The 26,550-nt window shown below is 36.6% G+C and overlaps 1 protein-coding gene across 10 annotated transcripts in view; it reads left to right on the top strand.

The window, feature by feature from the left end:
* The window catches only part of GRIK1 (glutamate ionotropic receptor kainate type subunit 1), a 419,735-nt gene that overhangs the window by 386,881 nt on the left and 6,304 nt on the right, over positions 1-26,550 (top strand). For 7 of the 10 annotated variants that reach the window (XM_065876420.1, XM_065876425.1, XM_065876424.1 and 4 more), the window contains 2 exons: positions 9,985-10,210; positions 15,045-15,295. In XM_065876420.1, coding sequence (XP_065732492.1) covers positions 9,985-10,210; positions 15,045-15,295 — 477 coding nt within the window. Of the gene's footprint in view, positions 1-9,984; positions 10,211-15,044; positions 15,296-16,630; positions 16,781-26,550 lie in introns of those variants that run through there. The other 3 variants (XM_065876422.1, XM_065876421.1, XM_065876419.1) reach the window with 1 other exon arrangement.

The following is a 26,550-nucleotide window of genomic DNA, read 5'->3' as shown; positions in this document are numbered from 1 at the left end:
CAGGCTGCTATAATGAAACACCACAGACTGGGTACTTAATAAATAACAGAAATTTATTTCTCACAGTTCTGGAGGCTGGAAGTCAAGATCGTGGTTGAATGAGGGCTCTCTTCTAGGTCGTAGATTTTATGCTGTGTCCTCACATGGTGGAAGGGGCATGGGTCTCACAGGACCTTCTTTTATAAGGGCACTAATCCCATTCATAAGGGCTCCATTCTCATGACTTAAACACCTCCCCAATGCCTCATCTCTTCATGCCATCATTTTTGAGGGTCAGGATTTCAACATATGAATCTGGGGGGACACATTCAGACCATAGCAGGAAGGATACATAGAGATCCACAGAGGAAGAGACACTGTCCTATGTTCCTCGATTTAAAAGTTATCTTGTAGCCTAGCAACAAGAAGGAATTTATTTGCAAAAAGAGAACAAGGACTAAATCCGATTTAATTTTCCCCTTGAGGGAGGCAAGCTGTCAGAAAGCTTCGGAGGGATACACACTCAGCATTTTTAAGCTGCATTATTCTGCAAGGGAAAGAAATGTTCCAGCCTTTTAGCTCTCAGGGTAGTTCTACCCTGTCACTGAGTGACAGCAGTTAAGGTCACAAGGACTCAGTTTTGACCTGGCTCTACATTAATGTATCACTGCCATTGAGGCTTCCCTCCCTCCCTTTCTCTCTTAATCAAAGACAGTATCCTCTCTTAAGCTGTTGAATCAATAAGGAAAGCTGCCTTTGCCTGGTCTAACCTAGCACATTCTGATCTATTATTGGGGCATAAGCCTTGCTCACATGGGTCCCAGCTGCATTCAATCACAAGGAAACTTCTAATAAGAAGCACTTTTCCATCACACAGTGTAACTAAAGTGCTTTTGTCCCCCCAGTACCCCAAAAATATCCCTTTGGCACATCCAAATGGTGAACCTGTCTCTTTGCTTTCAAGATGACTCTAAGTTGTTTTACAGCTGAAGAATAGGCATTTGCAAGGAGGAAAGGAGTATGGAAGTTACCAAAATCCATAAACAAACAAAATACACTAACCCCTCATATGTGGTCTCTTGGTCACAGTTGAGGGATGTTTTTAGTGAAATTTCTGCTTGAAAAGTGTGACCAGAAGTTGCTCACTAAAATTTCCATCCAAAGCCATTGACTTTTTTTTTCTAGACTTTGTCATTCTTGCAGAGAACAAGACCTTAGATTTCAGATTTGGATATTTGATTTTCAACATGAAAAAAAGTTGTTGTTTTTTTTTAAATAGGTCAGGTGAGGTTTCACTATCCATCATCTGAATTCAGACAAGGCTGAGGGAATAAACTGACATTTATTAAGCAACTGCTGGGTCAAGGTACTACATGTCTGAGACAAGGGAAGCTGAAGCACTTTTCCTTCATTGAGTCATTTGTATGTAGAACAACCACAGTGATCACCAGGGACTGTATTTACGCAAAGAACTGAGATTAAATCGTAAATGCAATTACACATACATTCACAAAGATTTACAGATGGACACCTCAAGATCCTGGCTGATGCCCATGAAGAAAAGAACAACTTTAAGTTTTGTGGCCAAGGGCACTTAGTCAATGATGCTTATTAAACATTACACTTCCTCAAGGTCATCTGCACCCTATGGATGATATAACGTCTATTTGGTGAAAGGGTGTCATTCACCAGTAGACCAATTACCGGGTCAAAGTTAAAGAGAGGCAGAGTGTTTCATCAACTGTCCAAGGACTGTTGAAGATATTTTAACAGATCCTCCAAATATCAGGGGACCATTTATTTGTCCTTGGCTAACAATTTTAAATAGAATATTTTTATAAATCAGTATACCAATAATTCAGAACTTCAAGAGACGTCATTTAAGAGAATTTTTAACAAACTCCCTTTGATTTTCTACTCAGGATAATACTAATTAATAATATGATATTAATTATATTGGTTTTTCATCTCTCTGCTGCTGAATTGCTTGGTCCTTTCAATTGTTTCAAAATCTTAAATGATAAAGGCTTTTCCTGCCCTCCGCACTGTCTGAGACCACCCTCATCATCTTAAGAAATACAAAGAATAGTCAGTTCACAGTCAAGTTCTGTGGACACAACTTGGGGACAGATTTCCTAAGGCCATTTCCTCTTTTATACCCAAGAACATTGACAGCAACGGCATCCAACTACAACTTTTGCTTTTAATATGGAGCACTAAGGCACTGATTTTCTCCATGTCTCATAAAAAGTAGGACATGTGCAAAAATTTTTTCTCTGTGTAATTCTATTAATTACACTTATGGATAAATGGAATAGCCCAAACTTTGATCTCACAGTGATAGTTTATCAACTCATTTTTTTTTCCCAGATGAAGAAAAGATTATCATGTAAAAGCTTAAGAACCATTTGAGGCCTGAAAAAAGAGATTTCTCAATGTCTCTTGCAAACCATCATCCAAGTGAAATAATGGTTTTGGTTCATTGTTCAGAGATTAGGGATACCAGCCAGTCCTCTCAGGAGTTATGACTATAATAAAATGCTGTGATATAAATTAAAACTTACAGTAAAGTTTTGTTCTAGAACCTGGGTTCAAATTCTGACATTACTGCTTATTAGCTATGTAGACCTTGGTAAGTTATTTAAACCCTTTTTACCTCAATTCTCCTGTCTGTAAATTGAGGATAATATCTAGCTCAAAATATTATTTTAAGAAATAAATAACTTAATAGAGGTAGTGTGTTTATAATACTATATGGCAAATTGGAACAATAAAAATGTTAAATAAAAAAGGGAAAAATGTTAAATATTATTATAATTCTCACCAAAAACATCATCACCATTAACATCCAACCCTTACTTTTAGCTATTAGTCCTACTTTTTTCAACTTTCTGAATTTACAAAAAAAAAACCCAAAAAACTCTAGTTTGGTCTTTGTTCAGCTTCCTTACTGATCCTGGGAGGTATGCCTTCTGCTACTGGACAGAAAAGTCCAGAGAGAGTGCCAGTGCCCAAAATCTCTAAGACTTTCAGAGGCCAAGTCAGACAAAGACCTCAGTCCTTGGAAGCTTTGCTGAGCACATATAGGAATTAGCAGAAGAACCACTTCCAGATGGTAGATAAGCAACAGATGGTGAGGCTACCCTCAGAATTCAGCTGAGAAGCAGAATAAGGCAGTTCAACTCAGTTCAGTTTAATTTATATTTTTTCCAGGATCTCCGATTTGACCAGTTTTTGAGGTTGTCACTGTAAGAGATAGGAAGGGGAAGATATAAACTTTTTCAAGGCTTGAAGACCTGAATAGCAATAAAGAAACAAGATGCACACAGACGTGTTAAATACAATGCAACATGTGGTTAAGTAGCATGCCTTGTGCAGACAGGAAGTGGTATGAACATCAGAAGTCCCTGTGAACCAGAATGGTAGAAAATACTCATGTAAGAAATGCTTCTCAGTAGAAGCTTGCCCTGTAAAAAATCACTATCCTCTCAGACCCAAGTCAGAGGATTACACAGATTAGATCATGATTCAGTCTAAAATGACTTGAATAAAATAGGTTTAAAAAAATCGTAACAGACTTGTCATTACTGGCTTTCATGGTCTGGGGACTTTGGACCAGCTGTGGGAATGGACTCTCTAACCTTTATAACCTCCTTCCAGAGAGTGGTTAGGTGCTATCATTAACCCAGAAGACGTTTCAAGAAAGTTACTGAGCACTGCACCAGTGGATGTGAAGCAATGAGCCATTATGGGGAGACAAGTTTCAGACAAAAATAGTCACATAGTGAAGCACAAAATGAAAGACATTTCACAAACTTCTCTGTATAGGAAGGCATGCTTCACATAAGAGCTATTAGCTGATGTTTGAAAGATCTAGCTAATTTTACCTTCAGTGTCCAAAATGTTAAGTCCCTATAGTTTAAAAATGTGTTTGTTTAGGGAGAAATCCATGAGGTCAATTAAAGTTAACCTTTTTCAAAGCCTGTTATATTGCCCGTAATGGACCAATCTTTAGACAGGATAAAAACATGAAAAATGTTTTAGCAAAGGTGTTTAAATCCCACTGAGGGAATTTTTTTAAAAGGGAACACATGAATTTATAGCCTAGGAAATTCTGCAAATGTCATAACTTTCTATCAATTCAAGATAAGAGCAAAATCAACTGCAATGATCATATTATATACATTTGAAAGACACAGGCCCCTCACTATAGTATAAATGCTTTCATCTGAGAGTCTTCCTTCAAAGTGATTTTTTAAAATTAAATCATATTTTTTTAAATCCATGAGAATTTTTTTAACATCTTTATTGGAGTATAATTGCTTTACAATGGACACTATTTACAATAGCCAGGACATGGAAACAACCTAAATGTCCATGAGAATTTATTATTTCATGAAATGATAGATCTGATCTTGTGTTAGAGGAAATGGTTGCTTTTAAGGCAACTATTCACCTCTGATATATCTGCTTTATAAGTTTGGATTTCTACATGGCTGATTTCCATGTCTTTGACTGATTTTTAAGGTGTTGTTTTTTTTTTTGAAATCGGCATTTATGTAAAGTAAAAGTAAATTGGAGATCAGATTTTAAAATGTAATTATATTTGATGTTTTATTTGTTCAATAAGCATATATTTACCATATTTATATGATCATTTTTGACAAGATAACAAAAATCAAATATCAATAATCTACCTTCAGTGTATATGTGTGGGGTATGGATATATGTAAAAATAAACATATAAACAGGTATATATATAAAATCTTTAAGCATGTTGGTCTGAAGTAGAATTGCACAGTTGTTCATTCTACTGAATAATAGGATTATACATCTTTACTGTAGAAGCCCTATAACCTGGTTGAAGAAATAATGTGTTAAATAATGTTTATTTCAGTAAAAATGAAATATTAGAGGGATATGTCTATAAAATGCAGGTTCTATCAGTCTTAAGATTGTATTACACTCCAGAATTTACACATACTTTTCCTGTTATAGCAGAAACCCTGAAACTGAAAACAATGGAACTATATGAAATACAAAATAAGGAAAAATATAAACAATATCTACATTTCCTTCCAGGTTCCAACTGTTGCACTTCCTAAAACACTGTCTAATTTTTTTGTCTAAACAAATATAAGCTGTCTAAATTCATATAAATTGTTTCCATGCATTGTGTCATGACTACAAGATTTTCAGCAGCTCTAGTTATAATAGAAAAGATGCCACAGCTATTTACTGAAATTATTTCTTAAGAAAATGTGTCAGTGATGTTAAAACATTAGCCGAGTCATAAGTTTGATGTTCTGTGTATTAAAACAAACAGTTGATTCCCTATAGTTAAGAACATAAACCCTGGAGCCAGATTGCTGGGATCAAATCCTGGCTTCATCATTTCTTTATGTGGCATTCTGTTTCTTCATCTGTAAAGGAGAAATAATAATGGTATCTTTCTCATATGAACACTGTGAAGATTAAATAGATTAATACATGCAAAGTGCTTAGAATAGTTTTGGGCACACAGTAAACACTGCACATGCTGGTTATTATTACTATTTTCAATAAATAATTTTTAACTGCACAGAGACCCATTGTAAATTATTTCCCATTGAGTGTTTAACTTGCATGCATTATGGGAGAAAAAAGAGAAATAAACAACAGTCATCAGATGGTGATACAGTAATACTCTCTTATAACAGATTTTAGATGAAAAGAATGCTTATTCTTTGCCAACATTTCATCAGCATCAGAATAGCCACATAATCAGGTTTAACCAGACAAAGTAAATGCATTTAACCTTGACTCCCTTCTAGGATTAAAAAAAAAAACCTGGATGATTTCAGATTTAATAAATGAGGACTTTTCCGTTTTTGTGACTTTTGATAAGAAGCTCAGAGTACTTTACAAATATTCTAATTCACGTTTGACATATTCAGTGAAATAAGTTGCAATCACTGTTTCATCTTTTTAAATATATATCATTTAGAACAATTTAGCAGGCTGAGACTATAGAAGATTTACAAGTGCAGAAACATCCACACTGTCATTCAAATGGTTTGCTAAGTCTTTTAATATTTATGATAATGTCCCATGAAGTATGCTTCTATTTTTAAGAATTATTAAAATCTGTCTTAAAAATAGTCTATTAAAAAGAAATAAATCTAATTTAACTACTCTTAGAATAGTACTTTTTGACCATACAAAAAATAAACATTACAGAACATGGTTGACAGTGGATGGAACTCAAGAATAAGGAGGAAAGAGGTCGTGACTCTGTATTGGTTCTTTCACTAACCAATATGACCCCTGGGTGGCACTTAACTGTCCTTGATGTCAGGACCTGCATAAGTAATATGAAAAGGTTGGTCTAGTGAGTAGAACCTGTGTGTTGAAGGATCCTTAAGTGAAACTCATCCATCCATGAAATTCTTCTTGTACGTTTCCAGTAGTAGAAAACTCACTATATCTTAAGGTGCTTGAGCCATCTATAGATATTTTTAACTGTTAAAAAGGTTATTCCTTAGCCACATTCTGGGTCTTCCTATTTATCTAAGCTCCCCAGCTTGTCAAACAGTCTATAATTTTAAATGTAGAATACAATGGATCCCCACAACAGCAAACTTTCTAAATGATGAAAGAGAACTTTAAATAAAAACAGAAGGGTGCTATTCCCTGTCCCATTATGTTTACCATTATTAGACTGGAGCAAAAATAGTAGGAGGGGGTCAAAGAAATTTAGAATGCTCCCTATGCCTTCAACTTGAGCAAGTCCCCCAAGTGATCATTTTCTTAGAAAAAGTTCTGCTGTTCAATGGTTCAAATTCCATGCCTGCTAGATTTCTCTTCCAGTACCTCAGGCAGTTCAAGCCTAGAACAACCTTCTACTCCAAAAAGGAAGAAGTAAGTGTGGTTGAATTAAATCCATAACCTTCAGCTCCACAGAGCAGTGCTAGTTAATGTGTGGTGGTCAACACAAACGTGTTGACTCAGGGAACATTGTGTTACTAAGCTGTGATGAGATAAAAGAAATTGAGAGTAAGACTTTAGAAGTTCTGTGGCTCTTGGATATTGTGGTGGCACCAAGAACATGATTAATGAGGGACTTTCCTGGTGGTGCAATGGTTAAGAATCCGCCTGCCAATGCAGGGGACATGGGTTTAATCCCTGACCCTGGAAGACCCCACATGCTACAGAGCAAATAAGCCCATGTGCCACAACTACTGAGCCTGTGCTCTAGACCCTGTGAGCCACAACTACTGAAGCCCTTATGCTCTAGGGCCCACATGCCACAACTACAGAGCCCAAGTGCTGCAACTACTGAAGCCCACGTGCCTAGAGCCTGTGCTCCACAACAAGAGAAGCCACTGCAATGAGAAGCCCGCGCACTGCAATGAAGAGTAACCCCCACTCGCCACAACTAGAGAAAGCCCATGCTCAGAAACAAAGACCCAACACAGCCAAAAATAAAATAATAAAAAAAATTTAAAAGAAAAAGAACATGATTAATGGATACAGTTCCAATAATGTAGACCACTTTGAGGGCTATTAAGTGCCAACATGGTGAGCCGCATCTGGTATGAGTGCATACTAATCCCACTTGGTAGCACCACAGATAGGTCTGCCATGCATGTAGATAGGTCTGCCATGGAATGAAAAATGCACAGTCCTTCACTGCAGGTAACTTGAGAACCACACCTGATTAGGCTCAATAGCAGATGTGAAGGTTTTGAGTTGAATCTTATCATCCTTTTCCACAAACTTCAATTCCTGGATTCCTAAAAGCACTCCTCCCACTTTGTTTCCCATAAATGAACGTGATCATTTACTTTGTTTTGTCCTCAACTCCCAAAGACCAAAAAATACAGTTTTCTAACTATTTACAAAATTCATTTTTAATAAAATTTAAATACTGTGGAAAAAAATAGATGTTTTATGGATTTTTTTTATATGAAAGCTAACTCCTAGCTGGATTAAATTGATACCAAGTAGCAAACAACCTCAGGGCATGAGTTCATGAATATAAGCTATATTGTCACAGGTAGATCAAATAAGACTAAGATCATTCTCAGAAGAATTTTGGCAAGATTGACATTCACATTCACCTACCCAAAATCAGCTTAGTACAGTGGAAAGAGCATTGAATTAGATGTCAGGGGTCCAGAGGTCCAGTATTAGCTCTGATACTAACCAGTTTTGTGATTTTCATGAACTCTCCAAATCTTCTGTACCAAAATTTCCCCCTCTGTGTAAACAGCGTGAATGAGCCAATTTCTAAAGTTTCCACCAACCATAAAATTTCATAATTCTAAGAAAATTATTTTCCCTTAAGGTAGTTTCCTGGTAGAAGAATAATTTTCCCAGCAGTGCATTTACTGCCAAAAGACAGACTGACCTCCGTGCACTTGTACAAGTAGCTCTTTATTATAAATTTAGCATTAGCAGACTCTTCCAGGCTAAAATTACCCAACAAATGAGGCATTGAACCCTACCTCAAAAACATACCTTTTTAATGGAGACATGAACCTCAACTTTCAGATATCTGTGGGGGTGAGGAGTAATTCACAGGGGCCTAATCATGACAAAATGGTTTCCATAAAATACCAGTATCTATAAGGTACTGTATATTGAATTGCTATTTGTCTCACAAGACCTTCTCAAGGGGTTCTTCAAATACCTAACAATCCAAAATAAAGCTATCTGTCCTCCCTTAACTCATAAAGCCTACAGCGTTAACCCAGGTCTTAAACAGAGTTCGGAACTGAATGAGCCTTCAGGAACACTTGACCATGAATAACCACACTGTAGTTTATTCCACAGGTATTCCATTTATTGCTGTGGCCCCAAATCATGTTTTAAACTTCCTTGGACTCCTGAGATGATAAGCTCTGTGCCTTCCAAGGAAGCTCATGTGTCTGTGTGTGTGTGTGCGTGTGTACCACATACAACGCAAGAGCTGGAGTAGCTTGGAATTATCAGTAATTTTCATAATCTCTTCCATCTTCCAAATAAATGGAGGGGAGTGTTGATGCAAATGAAGACAAATACAGAAAAAAATTGGAACAATATGGAAATTACAGAATTAAATGTAAACTATTTACAGATCACTATTCAAAAGAATAGAAAATTTATACCTAAGCAATATGAAAACTTAGGCAGTATATTTTAACAAAAAAGTAAGATAATGAGATAGTGGAAGGTATAGATGCATATGTAATATATACCATATATATGGCTTATTACTGAATCAAGAAGCTGAAGAATAAAAGAAAAGACAAAATCATGAACACTTTCAAATGAAATTCAGTCCTCATTATCTAAAATATAATTGCAATTTAAAATTGAATGTATATTAAAAAAGGCTTATAGAAATACAGTAGGAAGAGTTTTCTGATCTGAATTTTAATATGAAAAGAGCATTTTCACTCTAAGTTTTCTAGAAAAGATAAGAGTAATTGGCAGTTCTTTCATAAATAAAGCAGAGAAGGTATGTGATTTATCCCAAGGCTGTCCCCTGCAAAGGAATGTTGGATCAGGTATTAAAACTTACATACAAGAAAAAAGCAAAACAATGCCTACTGAAGTTAAGTCGTTGAAGGCAATGGAAAAAATGAGTAGAGTCTTGGGGTGATCTAGTCACCCCTTGGCCTAGTGGGCCTTAAGGACTTGTTCTTAGGTGGCCAGAGTTCCTTAGGCAAATGTTGTCATTGATACTAATCTTCTTTCTTCCCTACTGAAATCAGCCAAAGGATCTTGAGGCAATGTCTTACATCAGTTGGGTAAGATCTCTTTTTCCTCTACAGCTGCCTCAGTGCCTCCAAAGGTTTTCCTATAGTGAATTGGGCTCCTTTCAACTACCAAACTGAAGTCCCAGGATCATCAATACCAGTTTCCTACCTAAAGAGAAAGAATCCTCCCTATGCTATTTGAACCCCAGGAGTTTTGAATAGCTTTAGGACATATTTTCTCAGCACTCTCTGCTGGTGGGTGTGCTTTCTTTCCCTGCAGAAATCGAAGATATCCACCTACGAGAAGATGTGGGCTTTTATGAGTAGCAGACAGCAGACTGTCCTGGTCAAAAACAGTGATGAGGGCATCCAACGAGTGCTCACCACTGACTATGCCTTGCTGATGGAGTCCACCAACATTGAGTATGTGACGCAGAGAAACTGCAACCTCACTCAGATCGGGGGCCTCATTGACTCCAAAGGTTATGGAGTGGGAACACCTATAGGTAAGAGAGGCAAGGCAGTAGCAAAGACTGAGATGGGCAATGTCATTTACAAAGTATAGAAAGGAATGGGCTCAGAGATATCTGCTCTACATTCTGAGAAAGTCTACAATGCCTTCAGTGGACTAATAAATAAGGGAAATGACAGTACAGATCATAGGCATGCTCTGAATTGAAGATTCCAATATATTTAACCTAATAAACTTTTAACTCATTGTTTCTTTCAAGTTCTACCATTGCATATACATTTGAGTACATAGATTTTATTATTTTACCCCAAATATTGTTAAAAGAATATCTTCCTAATTAACACTCTTCTCATTATTTTCTTCAGTTCCTATATACGCCTGTATAGTTTTTTTCTATCTTAAATTATATTAGAATACAACAAAATTAACTATACATATAGATGACAAAGTTAAAGAGCTAGTGTTCTATGTAAATAGATAGAAAAGTAAAACTATATCTGTCAGAAGAAAAAGGATTACGATTAAATTATAATTTGCTCAGGCAATATGTCAGATTCAATTAATAAAATCTCCAAATATTCTTAGTCCTTGATTTTGTACCACTGTTCAATCTAAGGATATTATTACCTTGTAGGCATACAGACCCACACAGCTAGGTCTTCTTGCATGTCTGGGATATAGAACTATATTCTGTATTCAAGGGACAATGACCTCCCTATAGAAAACTCTCTATTTCCCTCACTACAGAAACTGTATTGTATAAGGTTCTGATATGGTAGCAATCTGCTCTTCTCAAGTGAATCATCAGTAATTTTCTGATAAGCATTCCCAAGGGGAGGAATTGGAGGCCATCTTAGACCACTGGGTTAGTCCAGTAAGAAATCATAGTTACAGTTAAATCAGATAATTAAGGACCCAAGGTATATTATTATTTTCACCTGTTGAAAGGGATTATCCAGTTCCCTCAACACTAGACAGGGATCACAAACTCAAATGCTTACAGAAGCCAAGCAGGTATAATTGAATAAAGCTTGTTGGTTTGAAGAAGCAGTAGGGAATGGTAGCAAGTATGGAGAATTAGAGACAACATACTCATCTAAAGGGGGCAACTGCCTTTCAGGTCAGTAGCTGTGGGAGTTAGAGCCCAACATTATCAGATCTTCTATTTTTCATGAAAAAAATCAGATTTTACATGAATACTCCTGATGGTTTAATTTGGCAATAAATTTACTTTTTAAAAAATATTATGTAGCCCATATTCAACTTTTTATCAATACTAATTTGATTAACCAGGTAAAGAAGGTCAACTCTCTCCACCTTTGAACATGAATACATAACCAATTTGACTCCATGCCCTCTAAATAAATCTTCAGAATGATTGGGCTAGGCAACCTGTAACTACCTTCTTGCCCCTTTATTTCCAATAATTTTTCCTGATGAAAATGCCAGTATTGCAAATGAAGTGTACATTTTTTTCTCAAGTGGTAAGCTCTCCTAAAACTAAGTCGGTGTGCTTTGCAGAGAACTCAGTGGAATTGTTAGACACTAACTAAAAGGTTACTATGCTTCTTTTTGATTTGAGAAAAAATGTCCTATCTCCCTAACCAGGCTTTATCACCTCATTTTATTTTTTTATTTTTTTTTATAACCCTCCTTCCACCACTTCACAATAGCTCACAAGCAACAACCCCTCTTTGTGTTTTTTTTTTTTTTTTTAAGACTGGAGAAAGAAGCTAGACATGTTATTTTTTTATATCCCATCACTTCTGATTTTAGTTAAATGAACCATGAGTCAGACAAGAACACCAGGACTGGGTGCCTTTTCCTGAATCTTTTCAAAATCATGACCTTATGATTGATTGTAATACATTCTGTGTCTTCTTAGAAAAAGCAACTATAGTTTCTTAATGGAACCATCTTTAGATTAAATTATAAAGTTGAAAACTGTACTTTTACCATTCCATCATCAGCTCCATCTTCACCACCTTTTAATTCCCCTCTTTGCCCACCAAATTTCCAGTCTGGTAGTAATGATAGAAAATAACAATGTGTACCACTTCTTCTGAGAATATTTACACTATAATATGAGACTTTTAATAGGCATTTCTTCTACTGAATGAAATACAACTCTAAGGTCAAAATATTGGAATATTGGTGAGGAATGGGGAAGCATCAAGGGGTCCTTTCAGAAACACTCCTAAATTAATGCAGCGCTTTAAAAAATGACTCAGCCTCCATGTGAGTGAGGCTGACCCTGTGATGAGTATCACTATATTTTATATAATATGATATAAAGAGATTTGAATATTCCAGTTCAGTCTACATTTTGCCAACCTCATGCATTCTCTGACATACAAATTCCAAAGTTGAAGAGTTTCTCCCCCTCCCTAGATGAAAAGAAATACACTCCAGGAATTTTTCATAGTGGTTATAAACCTGTCATCCTTTTAAAACTAAAACAATGAAGGAATAATTGGAACAGATGGCAGACCTCAGAGAGAATACATCCATTGGGAATACAGCTGTTGGATAAATTTGTGAGATGTTTCTTCTATGATGAATTGACTCTTTAAGAAAGATCAGCTGCTATTCAGGAAGATCCGTGCATATACATATGTATTTTTTTCAAGTGACTTGTAATAAATCACTTCCAATGTCATTCAGTCCATTTAAGCAACAAAAAAAAAAAAATTGAAGCTAAAATATATTCAGATATAAACAATTCTCCACATACTTCTGGTCTTGCCCTGACTCCCTTAAGGCTTAAAATTCCTTCTCACAGTCAAAGATTGGCAAAGTTGCTCAGTCACAACACAAAATCGAAGACTTTGTTTCTTAGAGACTCTCAGGACAGAAGCTCTGGAAATGTGCCTCCTGAGGGACTTAAAATAAAACTTGAAGAGAACGAGAGCAGTTAAGGCTTAAACAGGTTACCAGGAGGCTGGAAATTACCTTCCTTAGAGACCCATCTTAAACAGAGAACCAATCCCCATCTGCCTGAAATATTTTAGGTATTGTACAGCCTGAAGGCAAAAGGAAAGCATCAGTCAGCATTTACTGAGTACCCACTGTGTATACTGCTATGATTACTGCTGCAATTGTTACCCTATGGATCATTCACACACTCTTCAAAGCACTTTCACGTACATTAAAGCAAAGCTCTCTTGATTCACTTAATTGTTCACATATTATTGTTAATGGTGCTAATTTTGACACTAACCATTATTCTGAAGTTGTTTAAGCAAGCAGCCAATATCTTTTAATTTGGCTGTCAAGAACCATTTTCTCACCAAAAGTCCATACTCTTAATTGATAAGCCACAATCTAACTCCAAAACATTTTGCTCTTCTTTTACACTTGATCTTGAGGGACTGACAATGACTTTAGGAAGTCTTGGGAGGAATGGGGAAAATGACACACGACACAATATTAATCTTCTGCTTTTCTAACCATGCCCTAGAACATAAGGTATACGGGGGAGGGGGGAGATGGCATGGGGGTGAAGGGAGAAACTTTAATGAAAATAACACTAAGAGAGAAGTTAGGAGAATTGAGTTAAATTCTTGGCTCTACCAGCAACTATATCTCACCCATATCTATAACTCACCCATATCTTCACATCCTCAATTTCTTCAATTCTAAAAATAAGTAGACTGGGACTATACGGTTCCTAAGATCTCTTCTGGTTCTAAGATGCCACATTTTCCTATTTGCTACTTTTTTTGCATTTTTCTATTTCCACCAAGAAGAACGTTAAAGTTTACAAACAGAAAGAGCTAGAATGTACTACTTTCCTACTAAGTAGAAGAAACACTTACAAAAATCCTTAGTGTCCAAGGAAAAATTAGGGAAAGAAATCTTACCATCTTTTTTTTTTTAATTTCTTCCTTTGCTTTAATTAACATAGGAATCCAGTGTTGGACAAGCTGTGGCTGCAGGACCATGTTGATGCTCTCTAGCCCTAACATAATTAAAAGTTCAAAGGCATTACTAGAAAATAGAGTATAAATAATATCATTAAAGTGCTTGCAAATTTTCTAAACCTAGCTGAATGTTGTTTAACTTATTCAAAACCTACTCATAAGAGTATCTTAACAGGTGTATTAGTCAGTATGGACAAATTACTATAACCAACATCTGCAAATTTTTAGTGGCCAACACAAAACATATTTATTTCTTGAACTTGTCATGGTCCAACAGTGGGTTGAAACAGAGATTCTGCTTCATGCAGTCATCCTGGGACCCAATCCCTTTCTAACTGGTGGTTCCAGTATTCCTAGTGACTTAAAATCCTTTCTCCCATGCTGAGTATTTAAGGAAAGAGAGGGAAAGATTAGAGGATCATGTTGGGAGGATTTATGAGACAGGACTGGAAATAATCATACATCGCTTTAGCTCCCAATGGCTAGCAATCGGTCAATCACCACAATGAATTATAAAGGAGACTAGGAAATGTCTAGCTACTCCCATAGGAGTACCCTATGGAGTACTGGTGATCATTTAGCCAGGCTGTCAAAATATTAGACATCAAAAAACCTAGAAAAAGTGGAATCTAAACAATGAAATTCCCTAATGTGGGAAAAGATTCATAAAAAACTCACCAGAAGCAGCGGGATGTCATGGAATTCCCAGCTCAGCTTTTCCTTGTTTAAAAGGAACAGACAGTGTGGCTAAGAGTTAATCTCAACACGTCAGTCTTTTGCTGTCCAATTATTTAGATCCTTCAAAATATAGGATTGCCCTTTGCTAGTCAACTTATGGATTGGGGTTTTCCAACAGCCATAAAGTAGTTACCCCTAAGACAGTAATCCTTCTTCACATCTTCTTCAGCCTTTGGGTGACCCATATCCAAATTACCTCACTTACAGGCTCTCCTTACCGGGATAAAATTACTATTGCTATTCTTCAATTACAAGAAGAGGGGAAACTGCATATGATGAAAGAGAAATGGTGGCGGGGAAATGGCTGCCCTGAGGAAGACAACAAAGAGGCCAGTGCTCTGGGAGTAGAAAATATTGGGGGTATCTTCATTGTTCTGGCTGCTGGACTAGTCCTTTCTGTATTTGTAGCCATTGGAGAATTTATATACAAATCACGGAAAAACAACGACATTGAGCAGGTGAGTCATCTCTTTCTAGGACCGGGTGGTTTTTGGTTTGTGTTATCTGTCTTAAGTTTCGGGGTTTAAAGGATGCTTGCCCTTTTTTTGTAACAGTCTATTGAACTAGATGCCCAGAATGGCCATTTTTGAGTTAGAGCTAAGAGCTATTGAATCCCTGCCAGGTACTCCTGGTACTGTAGCCCCATCATTTATTAATGAGAAGAAGGAAGCACCTTATACACTAAATTCAATTATCACTATTTGAAATGACAGTGCAAAAATTCCAAACTCAGTTAATTTCTTTAACAGTTATTTACCCTTAAGATAGAAACCCTAGATAGAGCAAGGAAGAAGTAAATCCAAAATTGGAAAATATATAAAAAGATCTTTGAGAGAAATGTTACATCTCCTAAGTGTAGGTACTGAGCACATGTACTAATGCAAAGCAATTTATATAAAGATATAAATGTAATATTTTGAAACTGAGCATTTACCTCTATCAAAGTACATTTTGTAAAAGAATAATTCACAAAAATATTTGCCAGAAAAATGATGAACAGTACAGAATGATGATAAAATATATTAAAGAGTCTATTTTTCCAAATCTTAGGATTATCGTTGATTTCAACAGTCAACCATTTTTTGCCTGTTACTTTTAGTTTTGATGAAAATCACATCAAGAGCTTACACTATTCTGAATAAGATGACGGTGATTAAAGATAATTCCTTCGTAGGCATATGAGAATAAACAAAACACAAAGCTCATGCCCATTGTAGAGTATTTGGTTACCCAATCAATTTAAAAGTATTGTTAGAATTTTGAAACTACAAACAATTAATAACAGGCCTACTTTAATGCTCAGCTATCAATGTCTTAAAATTCTTAATAATTTTAGAACAAGGGGCTCTACATTTCCATTTTGTTCTGGACCCCACAAATAATGTAGCCAGTTTTCATTAATAATCTCATACGAGTCCCACTTCCTTTAAGTGGAAACTCTCCTTAAGTTCCTAGAGATGGGGATGATTGATTATAACCTGGCTTCATCCTGAAATTTTTCCCAAAATTACAAGGCAATTGTGAGAACATTAAGCACCATTTTCAGAGACCTTGTTAGAGAAAACTGTCTAATTAAAAGGGAGAATGGACTGATCTGCTTTAACTTTCGATTTGCTCTTGAGGTGTCTTGTTTTATGCAAATAATTTGAAAACTAAAAGCTTGTATATGTTATGCTTTAATGTGCTTCTCATAATTGCCAGCTTCATTTGATTTAAATTTTCATTTAAACGCCCATTTTTGCTTCTGATTTATTCATTTTTTCTATATTTTTCTCATTTCTTTTGCATGCAAGGCTTTTTGTTTCTTTTATGGACTGCAGTGTAAGCAAACCCATCCAACCAACTCCACTTCCGGAACCACTTTATCTACGGATTTAGAATGTGGCAAATTAATTCGAGAGGAGAGAGGGATTCGGACACAGTCCTCAATTCACACTGTGTAATCATTAAAAAAAAAAAAGTTGTGCCAAGTAGAAATTGCTTCTGCTAATTGGTGGTGTTGATGATGTCTGTATCTACTAAGCATACATAGCCATAATCCCTATCCTTGTTTTAAGATAGCAAAACTCATGTACTCTGAACATTGAATTCAATGCACTGGAGACACATGTGCATTTTATATAGAAACAGCAGCATATTAGGTGTATACAGATTCCAAGATATGTGTGTTTACAGGAATTGTCTATACCATCAAGAGAATGGTTATCTTAGTTGTATTTTCATGTATTAAAAATAAGCAACTCTTGCCTCATGCAAAAGTAGATTCAGACTTTCAACAGTGCAAAGCATGAAAACAAAACGATATTTGGAGGAATTCTTTTCATCTTTGTGAACCTTATTTTCTCCTCTTTTCTTCTCCCTGTACCATACACTCTGTAGATCTACACTTTCCAAGTACCCAAAGCCCCATCTTTTTATAATAACTCCTTAACAATGTTAATTTTTCATTCAAATTGAGTCTACTATTTGAAATGTACTATTTACACTGAGATTCCAAGAAGTCTTAGATTTTAAAGATTCAAAAAAGTGACCCAGAAAATGAAAACTAAACTTGAAACCTCTGGTGTCATGGAAGAAGAGCATTAGTTAAGGTGAACGTCACTCAGGAAGACACAAGAGTCAAAAATGATCCCTGCAGAGAAATTCATTACCATCAAGCTCTCAAGTAACATTTACTTGTAGAGCTTAACAATCTTCTGTAGGTTCAGATAGGTAGTATGCTCAGAATCTTTAAGGAACTGTGATTTTTTTTCAAGTTATAGATTATATTTTGCAAGCTCCAAGCACAGTCCTAAGGTAGAAATTAATGTCTGGCATCTTCTATTTTCCACTCACTTGCCCTCATTCTTTGCACTGAAGAACATCTTTTCACAAGATGTTATTTCATTCCTGTCCTAAGAGAGTGGTTGTTTTTGTAGCAATCTTTTCTGAGCCTCGACACTTTCACACTCATTCCTCTGGATCCTTTGCCATTTTCAATTAATTCCAAGTATGCTGGGGAGAAGGACAAGGAGGAAAAAGTTAATAGACGAAAGAATTTCCATACACATTAGTTACGGATCTTTGTAGATTTATTTCCCACCTGCATTCAAAATGCTGTAAATAATTTTCACTCTAACTGAGTTTGTGACATAGAAAGCCAACTACATACTTAATTTGTTGTGACAGGATGTCTGCTGTCCCTCTAAGCTCTTTCCCTCTTCACAGTGAACAGGGGAATTGAAGATGCCCTTCATCTTCCCTCAATATGGGATAAGTTGATCTTTGTTCTCCTTAATGGGGTTACCTTTTGACATGTGAAGTGATCCCCCAAAAATATATTTCTCAGAAGTAGAGATAGACCATCTGTGCAATCATGTAGCATTTTGCCTTCTCTTTGCTTAGCTTTAAATGGGTTCCAATTTCTGAATCACGAGTCTCTTCAATCAACTCTAGATTTCTCCAGTAAAACATGTTCAGGAGAGTTGACTCTTGCCCTGATTGTTTCTCAGTCTTGGTTTCTTCTTTAAATAAATATACTTTTAAGGAAATGTCTATAAATTACACTGACATTTATTAGCTGTTATTGGGGTAAAATCAACATACTATTTGCCCTAGATCAGAGTTCACATCCTCATAATCAAAAACATCAGATGGGGCTTCCCTGGTGGCACAGTGGTTGAGAGTCCGCCTGACGATGCAGGGGACACGGGATCGTGCCCCGGTCCGGGAAGATATCACATACCGCGGAGCGGCTGGGCCCGTGAGCCTTGACCGCTGAGCCTGCACGTCGGGAGCCTGTGCCCCGCAACGGGAGAGGCCACAACAGTGAGAGGCCCACGTACCACACACACACACACACAAAAAAAAAACCCATCAGATGTTGAAATAAATATTACATAATTCATTGATTCTATATACTACCTAATTCTGATAGTTACATATTATTTTATGGTTTCAAAGTGTTTTAACATACAGTACAGTAAGTTCCCTACATACAAACCTTCAATTTGAGAACTTTCAAAGATGCAAACGTGCGTTCTCATGTCCAGTCACATAAGTTAACTCCTGTATCCGGCATACATTGTCACGTGCATACATTCTCTACAGGTGGTTGTGCTTTTGTGGACTTTGCTGTACAGTACTGTATAGAGTACAGTAGTATAGTGTATAGTAGTATAGTAGTATAGTGTCTTTATTTCAAGTCCAGGATGTCCAGAAGCAAGCATAAAAGCAGCGGTGATGTAGTTGGTACTACTGTACTTTTCAAGGTACTGTACTGTAAGATTAAAAACGTTTATTTTCTGTGTTTGTTTGTTTTTTATGTATTATTTGTGTGAAAAGTAAACCTATTACAGTACAGTACTATATAGCCGATTAGATACATAGGCTAACTTTTTTGGACTTATGAACAAATTGGACTTATGAACACGATCTCGGAAGGAACTCCTTTGTATGTAGGGGACTTACTGTATTACATTTAATCCTTTCCACAATTTTATTTCAGAGGTTAACATTTACTAACAGGTGACTCCAAAATAGATATCAGAGTCAATGACCCAGAGTCCTAGACGTAGAATCAGAAGAGAATTTTCTAAATCAGCCAAATTTAGGTTCAAGTTCTAGTGGAGTCACTTGCTGAATGTCTGTAGACAAATAACTGAATTTCTCAGAGCCTTAGTTTTTTAATATGTAATGGGGGATATAGTTTCTAGGTCATAAGGTTGTGTTGAAGGAGTATTTTTCAAACTGGTTTTCATTGACAAGTGTTACTCAAATAAGATTTTGGGCTTCCCTGGTGGCACAGTGGTTGAAAGTCTGCCTGCCGATGCAGGGGACACGGGTTTGTGCCCCCGTCCGGGAGGATCCCACATGCCGCTGAGCGGCTGGGCCCGTAAGCCATGGCCGCTGAGCCTGCGCGTCCGGAGCCTGTGCTGCGCAGCGGGAGAGGCCACAGCAGTGAGAGGCCCATGTACCGCAAAAAAAACAAAATAAAATAAGATTTTCATGGTCGAGTAACCCATGGAGCACTAGGACAAACGCCCCTTTACTCATGACATTTCAGTATGTTTAATATGTTACAATACATTGAGAATTTTCAACAAGAAGGAAAAGTATCCAGTACTTCCCAAACCTGTTAGATCACAGAATCTTTTTTCCTCCAAAGCATATTGACAGACCAATTTTCTACAGGGAACACTTGTATGATAATGTGTATCTTATCCAGTGATAATGAACAAAACACCTAATACCATGCCTAGCACAGAGCTGCCATTCAATAAACAATAACATTTATTATCGGGGATTTTTTTTTCTGAAACTTCTCTGAACCTCAATTTCCTCATTTGAAAAATGAAGGTAATATACTGACTTACATTTGCTTTGATAATTAAATAAAATAATGGCATAGAAAATTAAATCATTTATAAGAGGCCTGTTAATAAATATTGGTTAACAGACGTTAGTTCCTTATAGAGAAATTAAGTATTGCTCTCTGGTAAAATGAGCAATAAATACAATTTAACACATACCTTAAAAGAGAGTTGGTTTGGAAAACAGGTTTTTCAATTTAGAGGTTCAAACTATCTCTAAGACCATTTTCCCTCTCACAAGCATTAAAAATCAATGGAAAGTTCATTGCACCCAAGGGAAGGATCCAAAATGACAATCTATGAAAACATACAGTGGAAGGTATGAACCTCAACTCTAGAAATTTTAATTTCATTCATCTGGAGTGGGGGCAGAACAATAGCAGTTTTTAAGGTACTCTGTTGATTCTAGTGGGTAGTAATGACCTAAAGCATACTCTTCTGTGTATAATTGGCACTCAATAAGTTGTTGCTATTTACTGATTGATTCTAGAGGCAGGATCATTAATTTCAAGCAAGATATACAGCATATATTTAGCATCAAATATTTAATAAACCCTCTCTAAGGAGAATCCAAGAAGAATCTGTGAACATCTTTGAGATGGAAATGTCATTATATTCAATTGATAATCTTCCTGTTCAGCCATAAGTGGTAGGCCTACTCAAGATACTCAAGTAGGTAGTTTTCTGCTCTCTCTCTGTGCTTTATTCCTCCCTTGAGAAATCCGCCATTCATTTCAGACCCTGAGTTTCTTATACTTTCCTCTTTCTCCTTTTATATAATATATGCTCTCAGACAACCAATTCTTGCCATCAAGTAAATGACCACTAAGACCACAGTGACCCCAAGAGGAGCCATTGCACTTTAAGTGAATTTAGGGGAAAAAAGCATCTTGAACATAAAAGAAAAAAATTCAAACTCTATTTTTTTATGTCACTGGTTTTTGGACTTCAGTGTACATCTGAATTACCTGGGGAAATTATTTAAAATACAGATTATTGGCTGTAACTCCAGAGGTCCCTCTTCAGTAAGTACAGTCCAGGAATTGGAATTTTTAACTAAACCTGAAAATGAATGCTTAAAACTAGTTGTGCACATTGATTTGCATAAAAATTAGCTTAAATATAGAAGGGTTTTTTTCCTAAAATTAGGTCATGACTTTTCATAAAATTATCTTCAATGCAGGGCTTTTTTAAAATAGTTTTTCTTACATGAGTTTTCTCCCAACAATCCTAAATACCATTGTTTTACTGAAAAGTAGTTGGTATGCATGAGTTTTTATTAAAATTAACTTGAATACAGCAGTGTGACTTCAAATTAGGTGGTAAGTGTGAGTTTTTATTAACACTGGCAGATTATCTGTGGATTATACTCTGAGAAATATTGTTTAAATTTAGGAAGAGAGCAGAGAGGTATGAAAAGATTGAAAAATACATCAACAACTATGGAGCATGTAATGTCTAATTTATTTCTTAACAATGCTGTATAACCTAATGTAGTAAGGGAAAAACTAAAGCTTATTTTGTTTTAGACTAAAATTATAAATTGAATTATTTTAAAGTTTTTCCAGCAAAATTAGAACTACCTAAAGAATACATGTTGGATAGAGATTGTGCCCTTAGGAAAATCAACTGGATTATATGATTATAAACCTATCCAAGGAAAATTATTTCTAAATACCTCACTGCATTTGCCTAGCACTATATTATGTTCTATATGAGCCATCTGTGGCAAAGCAGAAAAATAATGGATCCCAATTAGTTTCAAAGCCCATGACCCTTATACTCTAAGGTCTACTTCCTAGTAAGCAATTTAAAAGTAGCCTGAACAGCCTTGAAAAGCAAAAGGAAAGCAAAGCATTCTTACTTCCTATACTATTTTCTGCTCATCTCACTGTACCAAGTGACATTATTAATTAACTCTTATTGATAATGAAAAAATTCTGCTCGATGCTGCAGTTTTAACTTGCCTTTAGGAACCATCTCATTATGCTTCTTACAGTTATGGAATTTTATGTCCAGATGCACAAGCATATTAAAATCATTTTTGCTTTCAAAATCCTTTCCACAGAGACTGGTATCATGGAAAATGGGATTCTCCTTTAAATTTTCAAAGAAATTTTCTTTGCAAAAAGAAAGGCATTCTTGTGATAGAAAACCAACATTACAAATGTTTTATGTGGTTTCAGCACCCTGCAGAATCTAAGCTTCATAGTTGTCAGCCCAAACATGGCTAATTGGTCGTACTGCACAGCAATGATTTTCCACATTACAATGTATACATCCAAATACACACAAAAATAATGAGTAAAACCAGAGTGATGTAAAGAAGTTACTGTAGTTCTCCTTAGCGATTAAAATTTTTAATTCAGCTTAGCCAGAATTTTTTGTCTTTTTTCAACTGGAGGGTTCTGACTTAAAATATTAAAATATTCCGATTTTCCAACTTCAAAAACGAATGTTCTCTTGATCACTTAGACTTTACCAACCATAAGAACTAAAAAACTACTGTCTATAGATAGCCTGCTCTCATTTAGTATTTATCTTTCCTCACGGTCACTTGGTACATTATCAAATATCCAAATGTCCTTGGCTTTATTTCTTCTGTAGTCTGATTAACTTATTTAGCAAATGATTTGGAAAAGTCTCTCTAATCAGGTTATTTCTGTAATTGTGCAAAGAGGCTTTTCTTTGCCTGGAAACCCAAACATTCATTAATTAACAGAGAGGCCAGAAAGCAATTAACATCCATTTAGAAATAACTTTTCAAATGTTCAAGTTGGCACCACCATGTAATCCAAACTCTGAAAGATGTTTGTGGCCCAATGGAAAGGTGACTTGGGAATCACAAGCCAAGAATCCAAGTCTCTGTACTGCTGCCGAATGGCTATGTGTCTTTAGGCAAGTCATTGTACTTCCCTCATCCTCAGTTCTGTCATCTGTGGAAAGAGGGGGTTGCAGTTAAAATTCTTTTCCAACCACGATATTTTTTAATTCTAGTAGAAAGTGGGAAGAAAGTTAAAATGTAGAAACAGTGAAAAAAAAACTTGGAGAATTTATGTGTATATATATATATATATATATATATATATATATATATATACACACACACACTTAAGCATATATGTATATACATTAACATATTTGTGTATATATATATTATATATATATTTATATATTTATTAAGATTGTGTGGTTATGTTGAACACATTAAATTCTTATGGTAATAAACAGAATTACCTTGCCCTGCCAATACTTAGGATAGAATGCCTGGCTCTGGATATAGAGAAAAACAGCTATCATGGCATCAAAGACTGAGAGGGTTCCCATTCAATAAATCATAAGCAAATCATTACAAACACAGTGAAGATTTCTGAAGTGGAATAATTTTTGACTTTGGTGAGCCTATAGACTAGGTATAAAAATGGGGGGGGGGATAAACTTAGGAGCTAGTCGAAGCTATGAAACCAATTAATCACAATTCCAGAACGAGGGAGATCAACGGGGCTGGAGTGCTCTGGAAACTATTCTGTAAGTGGAACTTAAATAATTCTGCTAAAGAGAGACAAAAGGAAACAAAGGAAAAGGATGATGTGCTTTTATTCTCCATTGATTTTACCCCTACCTTCCTCCACCATCAAGCATCAAGATTTTTATATACGTTGCTTCCATGCTAGAGATGACTCAAAGTCCTAGCTTTTCAGTTTTAAGTGGATTTTACAAACTTGTAGCACAGACAAAAATCTTAAAAACCATGGCTTTCAATCTCAACAGCTAAGTGCTTTGTTAAATAAGTTAGTTGTTTTCATTCAAAAAGTTTTTCTATAATTAGCAAAAGCTAAATCCCAGAGGGTCAAGGTTGAGGAAATATACATAATAATGTTCTCTTACCTCTTTTTCCAATCCCTGACCCATTTTTGACCACTAGGAAAGAAAGAACATATTAAAGGGAAATCATTAAGCTTAAATGCTAGCCGAATCCCTGAGAAGGCCTAATGACCATCCCTGAGCCAAGTCCTAACTTAGAGGGACAGGAAAATAGAAACCTCAGAAAATTTCAGGGTGGATCCTGAACAGAAAGTGCCATTGTTGTGTTCACAGTTTGTAACCCAGGAGATGGCAAGACTTTTAGAGATATCATACATCCAACTGTCTCCTGAATGGTAGAATATCAATGTCTAGGCAGTGATCCTTTGAACAGCTTCATAGAGTCTTGCTTAACCCCAGAGCATTCCAGGGAAAGCATCTAAAAATTCATGGCCTTTCCCAACAAAGAGCTTTGTGGAAGGGCTGAGGAGAACCAGAGGATTGGAAGACTTGAGGCTGGACGGGAAACGATTCAAAGTGTAGACCTGACATTGAGACCATGGTGAGACCACAGTCATCTCAGAGGATGCAGCAGAGATAGAGAGCAGCATCCATGGCCTGGCAGGATGTCACACCCCAGGGGGAATCAAAAGGATAGAGGGTGGCCATGGACAAGCTTCTCCCACTATCACCAATGCCAAGACCCTCTATCAACCTCTCCTAAGCCCAGACACCCCTGGAAAAGAAAAAAGGAGAAGAGAGATGAGAAGAGGCATGTATTAACTGAGCCATTAACCAAATGAAAACTTAGTTTTAAATCAAAAGTGAGTTACCTTGAGTTGACAAGATCCACTAGCAGATGGGGACCGATAAGCTACGGTGAATTCTGTTATTTTTTTAACGGCATCGCATAGTTTTTTTGTTTTCTCTATACCTGGGTTTGTAACTTGAGAAAAAAGTGTATCCACTACATGTGGGTATAAGCTGGTACCCCAAGGACTCCCTGTGCTATGTCCACAGGTACTATGGGGATCTGAAAACCTACATCAGAGTCAATTTACCTCAAAGGCAGGGCCATTCTCTGCATGAAACGAGGCATGCAAAGAATTTATTGGAATTTTATTTTTATGGCCCTAACTCAGCCTCTGAGTTGCCAGAAGGACCAGGCCCTCTCCTCTGTGAAGTGAGGGAATGCCAGTCCCCATGGTACTAACTCAGGCTATCAGAACAGAGCCTGGTCACGTTCATATGAGACCAAATCCAGAGGAAGCATGCAGGCTCCTAGCTTCAAGAGGGGCTGATGCAGGCTTTGGAGATGTAATGAAGACAAAGAAAAGCTAGAGGCCTGGAGAAGAAAGTTACATTGGCCTCTGGCTATGACTCCAGAGAGGAGAAGACACTGTGGGCACTTTGGTTTGGCATGCAGACCAACATTTCTGCCACTTTTAGGCAAAGAGAGTTGCTTACCCTTGGGTATGTGAGCCCACCTGAAGTTTATCCTCACTGCAGAAACAACTGTCTGTTCTTTGGCCATCAGGCTTGAATGGGATACCTGTCTGCCACTTCTGTGCCCTTTCTGGGGCAACTGGTCTTGAGACTATTCAGAGGCCATGGGAGACAGAGGACAGTTCTCCACTCAAGTGACTGCTTCCTCTGAGAGTCTAGAACAGAGAGTGGGCACAATTGCCCTGTGTTCTTAGGTCCCCTCACCTACCGGGCTATTTTCCTTGTCCCACCTCTTGGGAGTTTAACCCTAGAAGTGGCAAGTGAGGGAAGTTTAACCCCAGAAGTGGCAAGTGAGGGAGCCCTTCTCAGGTATTCCTCAGCGTCTAGGATGTGTCATCACCTGGTTAGACATTTCTCCTTGAAAGCAGACACTGAACAGTCCTATCTTCACCACTATGACCAGTCCTATATGCTGGATCCTGAAGGCTCTAAGGCAAATTTACAATTCAAAGCACTATCTTTTTTCTTCTTTCAAACACATGGCTGTTGTAATTAATTGCTTCAAAGACGGCAATAGCTTCCATAGGTCTATACAAGTTTATTTAAAAACTCAAAGCTGCAAATTTACCTCTTTTTTTTTTCTCTGTGTCATCCTACCCTGTGGGCAATGCATATAAAAGCTCCTGTTGCAACTGTAAAAATAGAAAAAAGAGTTGAGATTCAGAAGAATTGGAAAAAGTACATAGATCAATATCAAAATGTTCTGCCGCAGTGTTAACTTCACATTTCAAAGTTTTCTATGAAATTATCACTAATGTTAGAAGAGAATAAATTTTCCTATACCCTAAGAGCTTGGGAGTATAGTGCTGGACAGCCACCCCAAGTGAAAAATGTAAGAATTCTTTAAAAAATAGGTATATATAGATATAGATATAGATATAGATATAGATAGATAGAGAGAGAGAGAGAGAGAGAGAGAGAGAGAGAGAATAACATTCAACATTATAGTTACATTTAATTTAATGGAAGAAAAAGTTTTCTAAATAAAATCTTTAAATAAAAATGAACCCAAGAAAGATGATCCTTGTGTATCTGGCCCCATCAAGTAAACT

Source organism: Phocoena phocoena, chromosome 4 (assembly GCF_963924675.1).
Source record: "Phocoena phocoena chromosome 4, mPhoPho1.1, whole genome shotgun sequence".
Classification (NCBI taxonomy): domain Eukaryota; kingdom Metazoa; phylum Chordata; class Mammalia; order Artiodactyla; family Phocoenidae; genus Phocoena; species Phocoena phocoena.
This window is presented reverse-complemented; position numbering and strand designations above follow the sequence as displayed.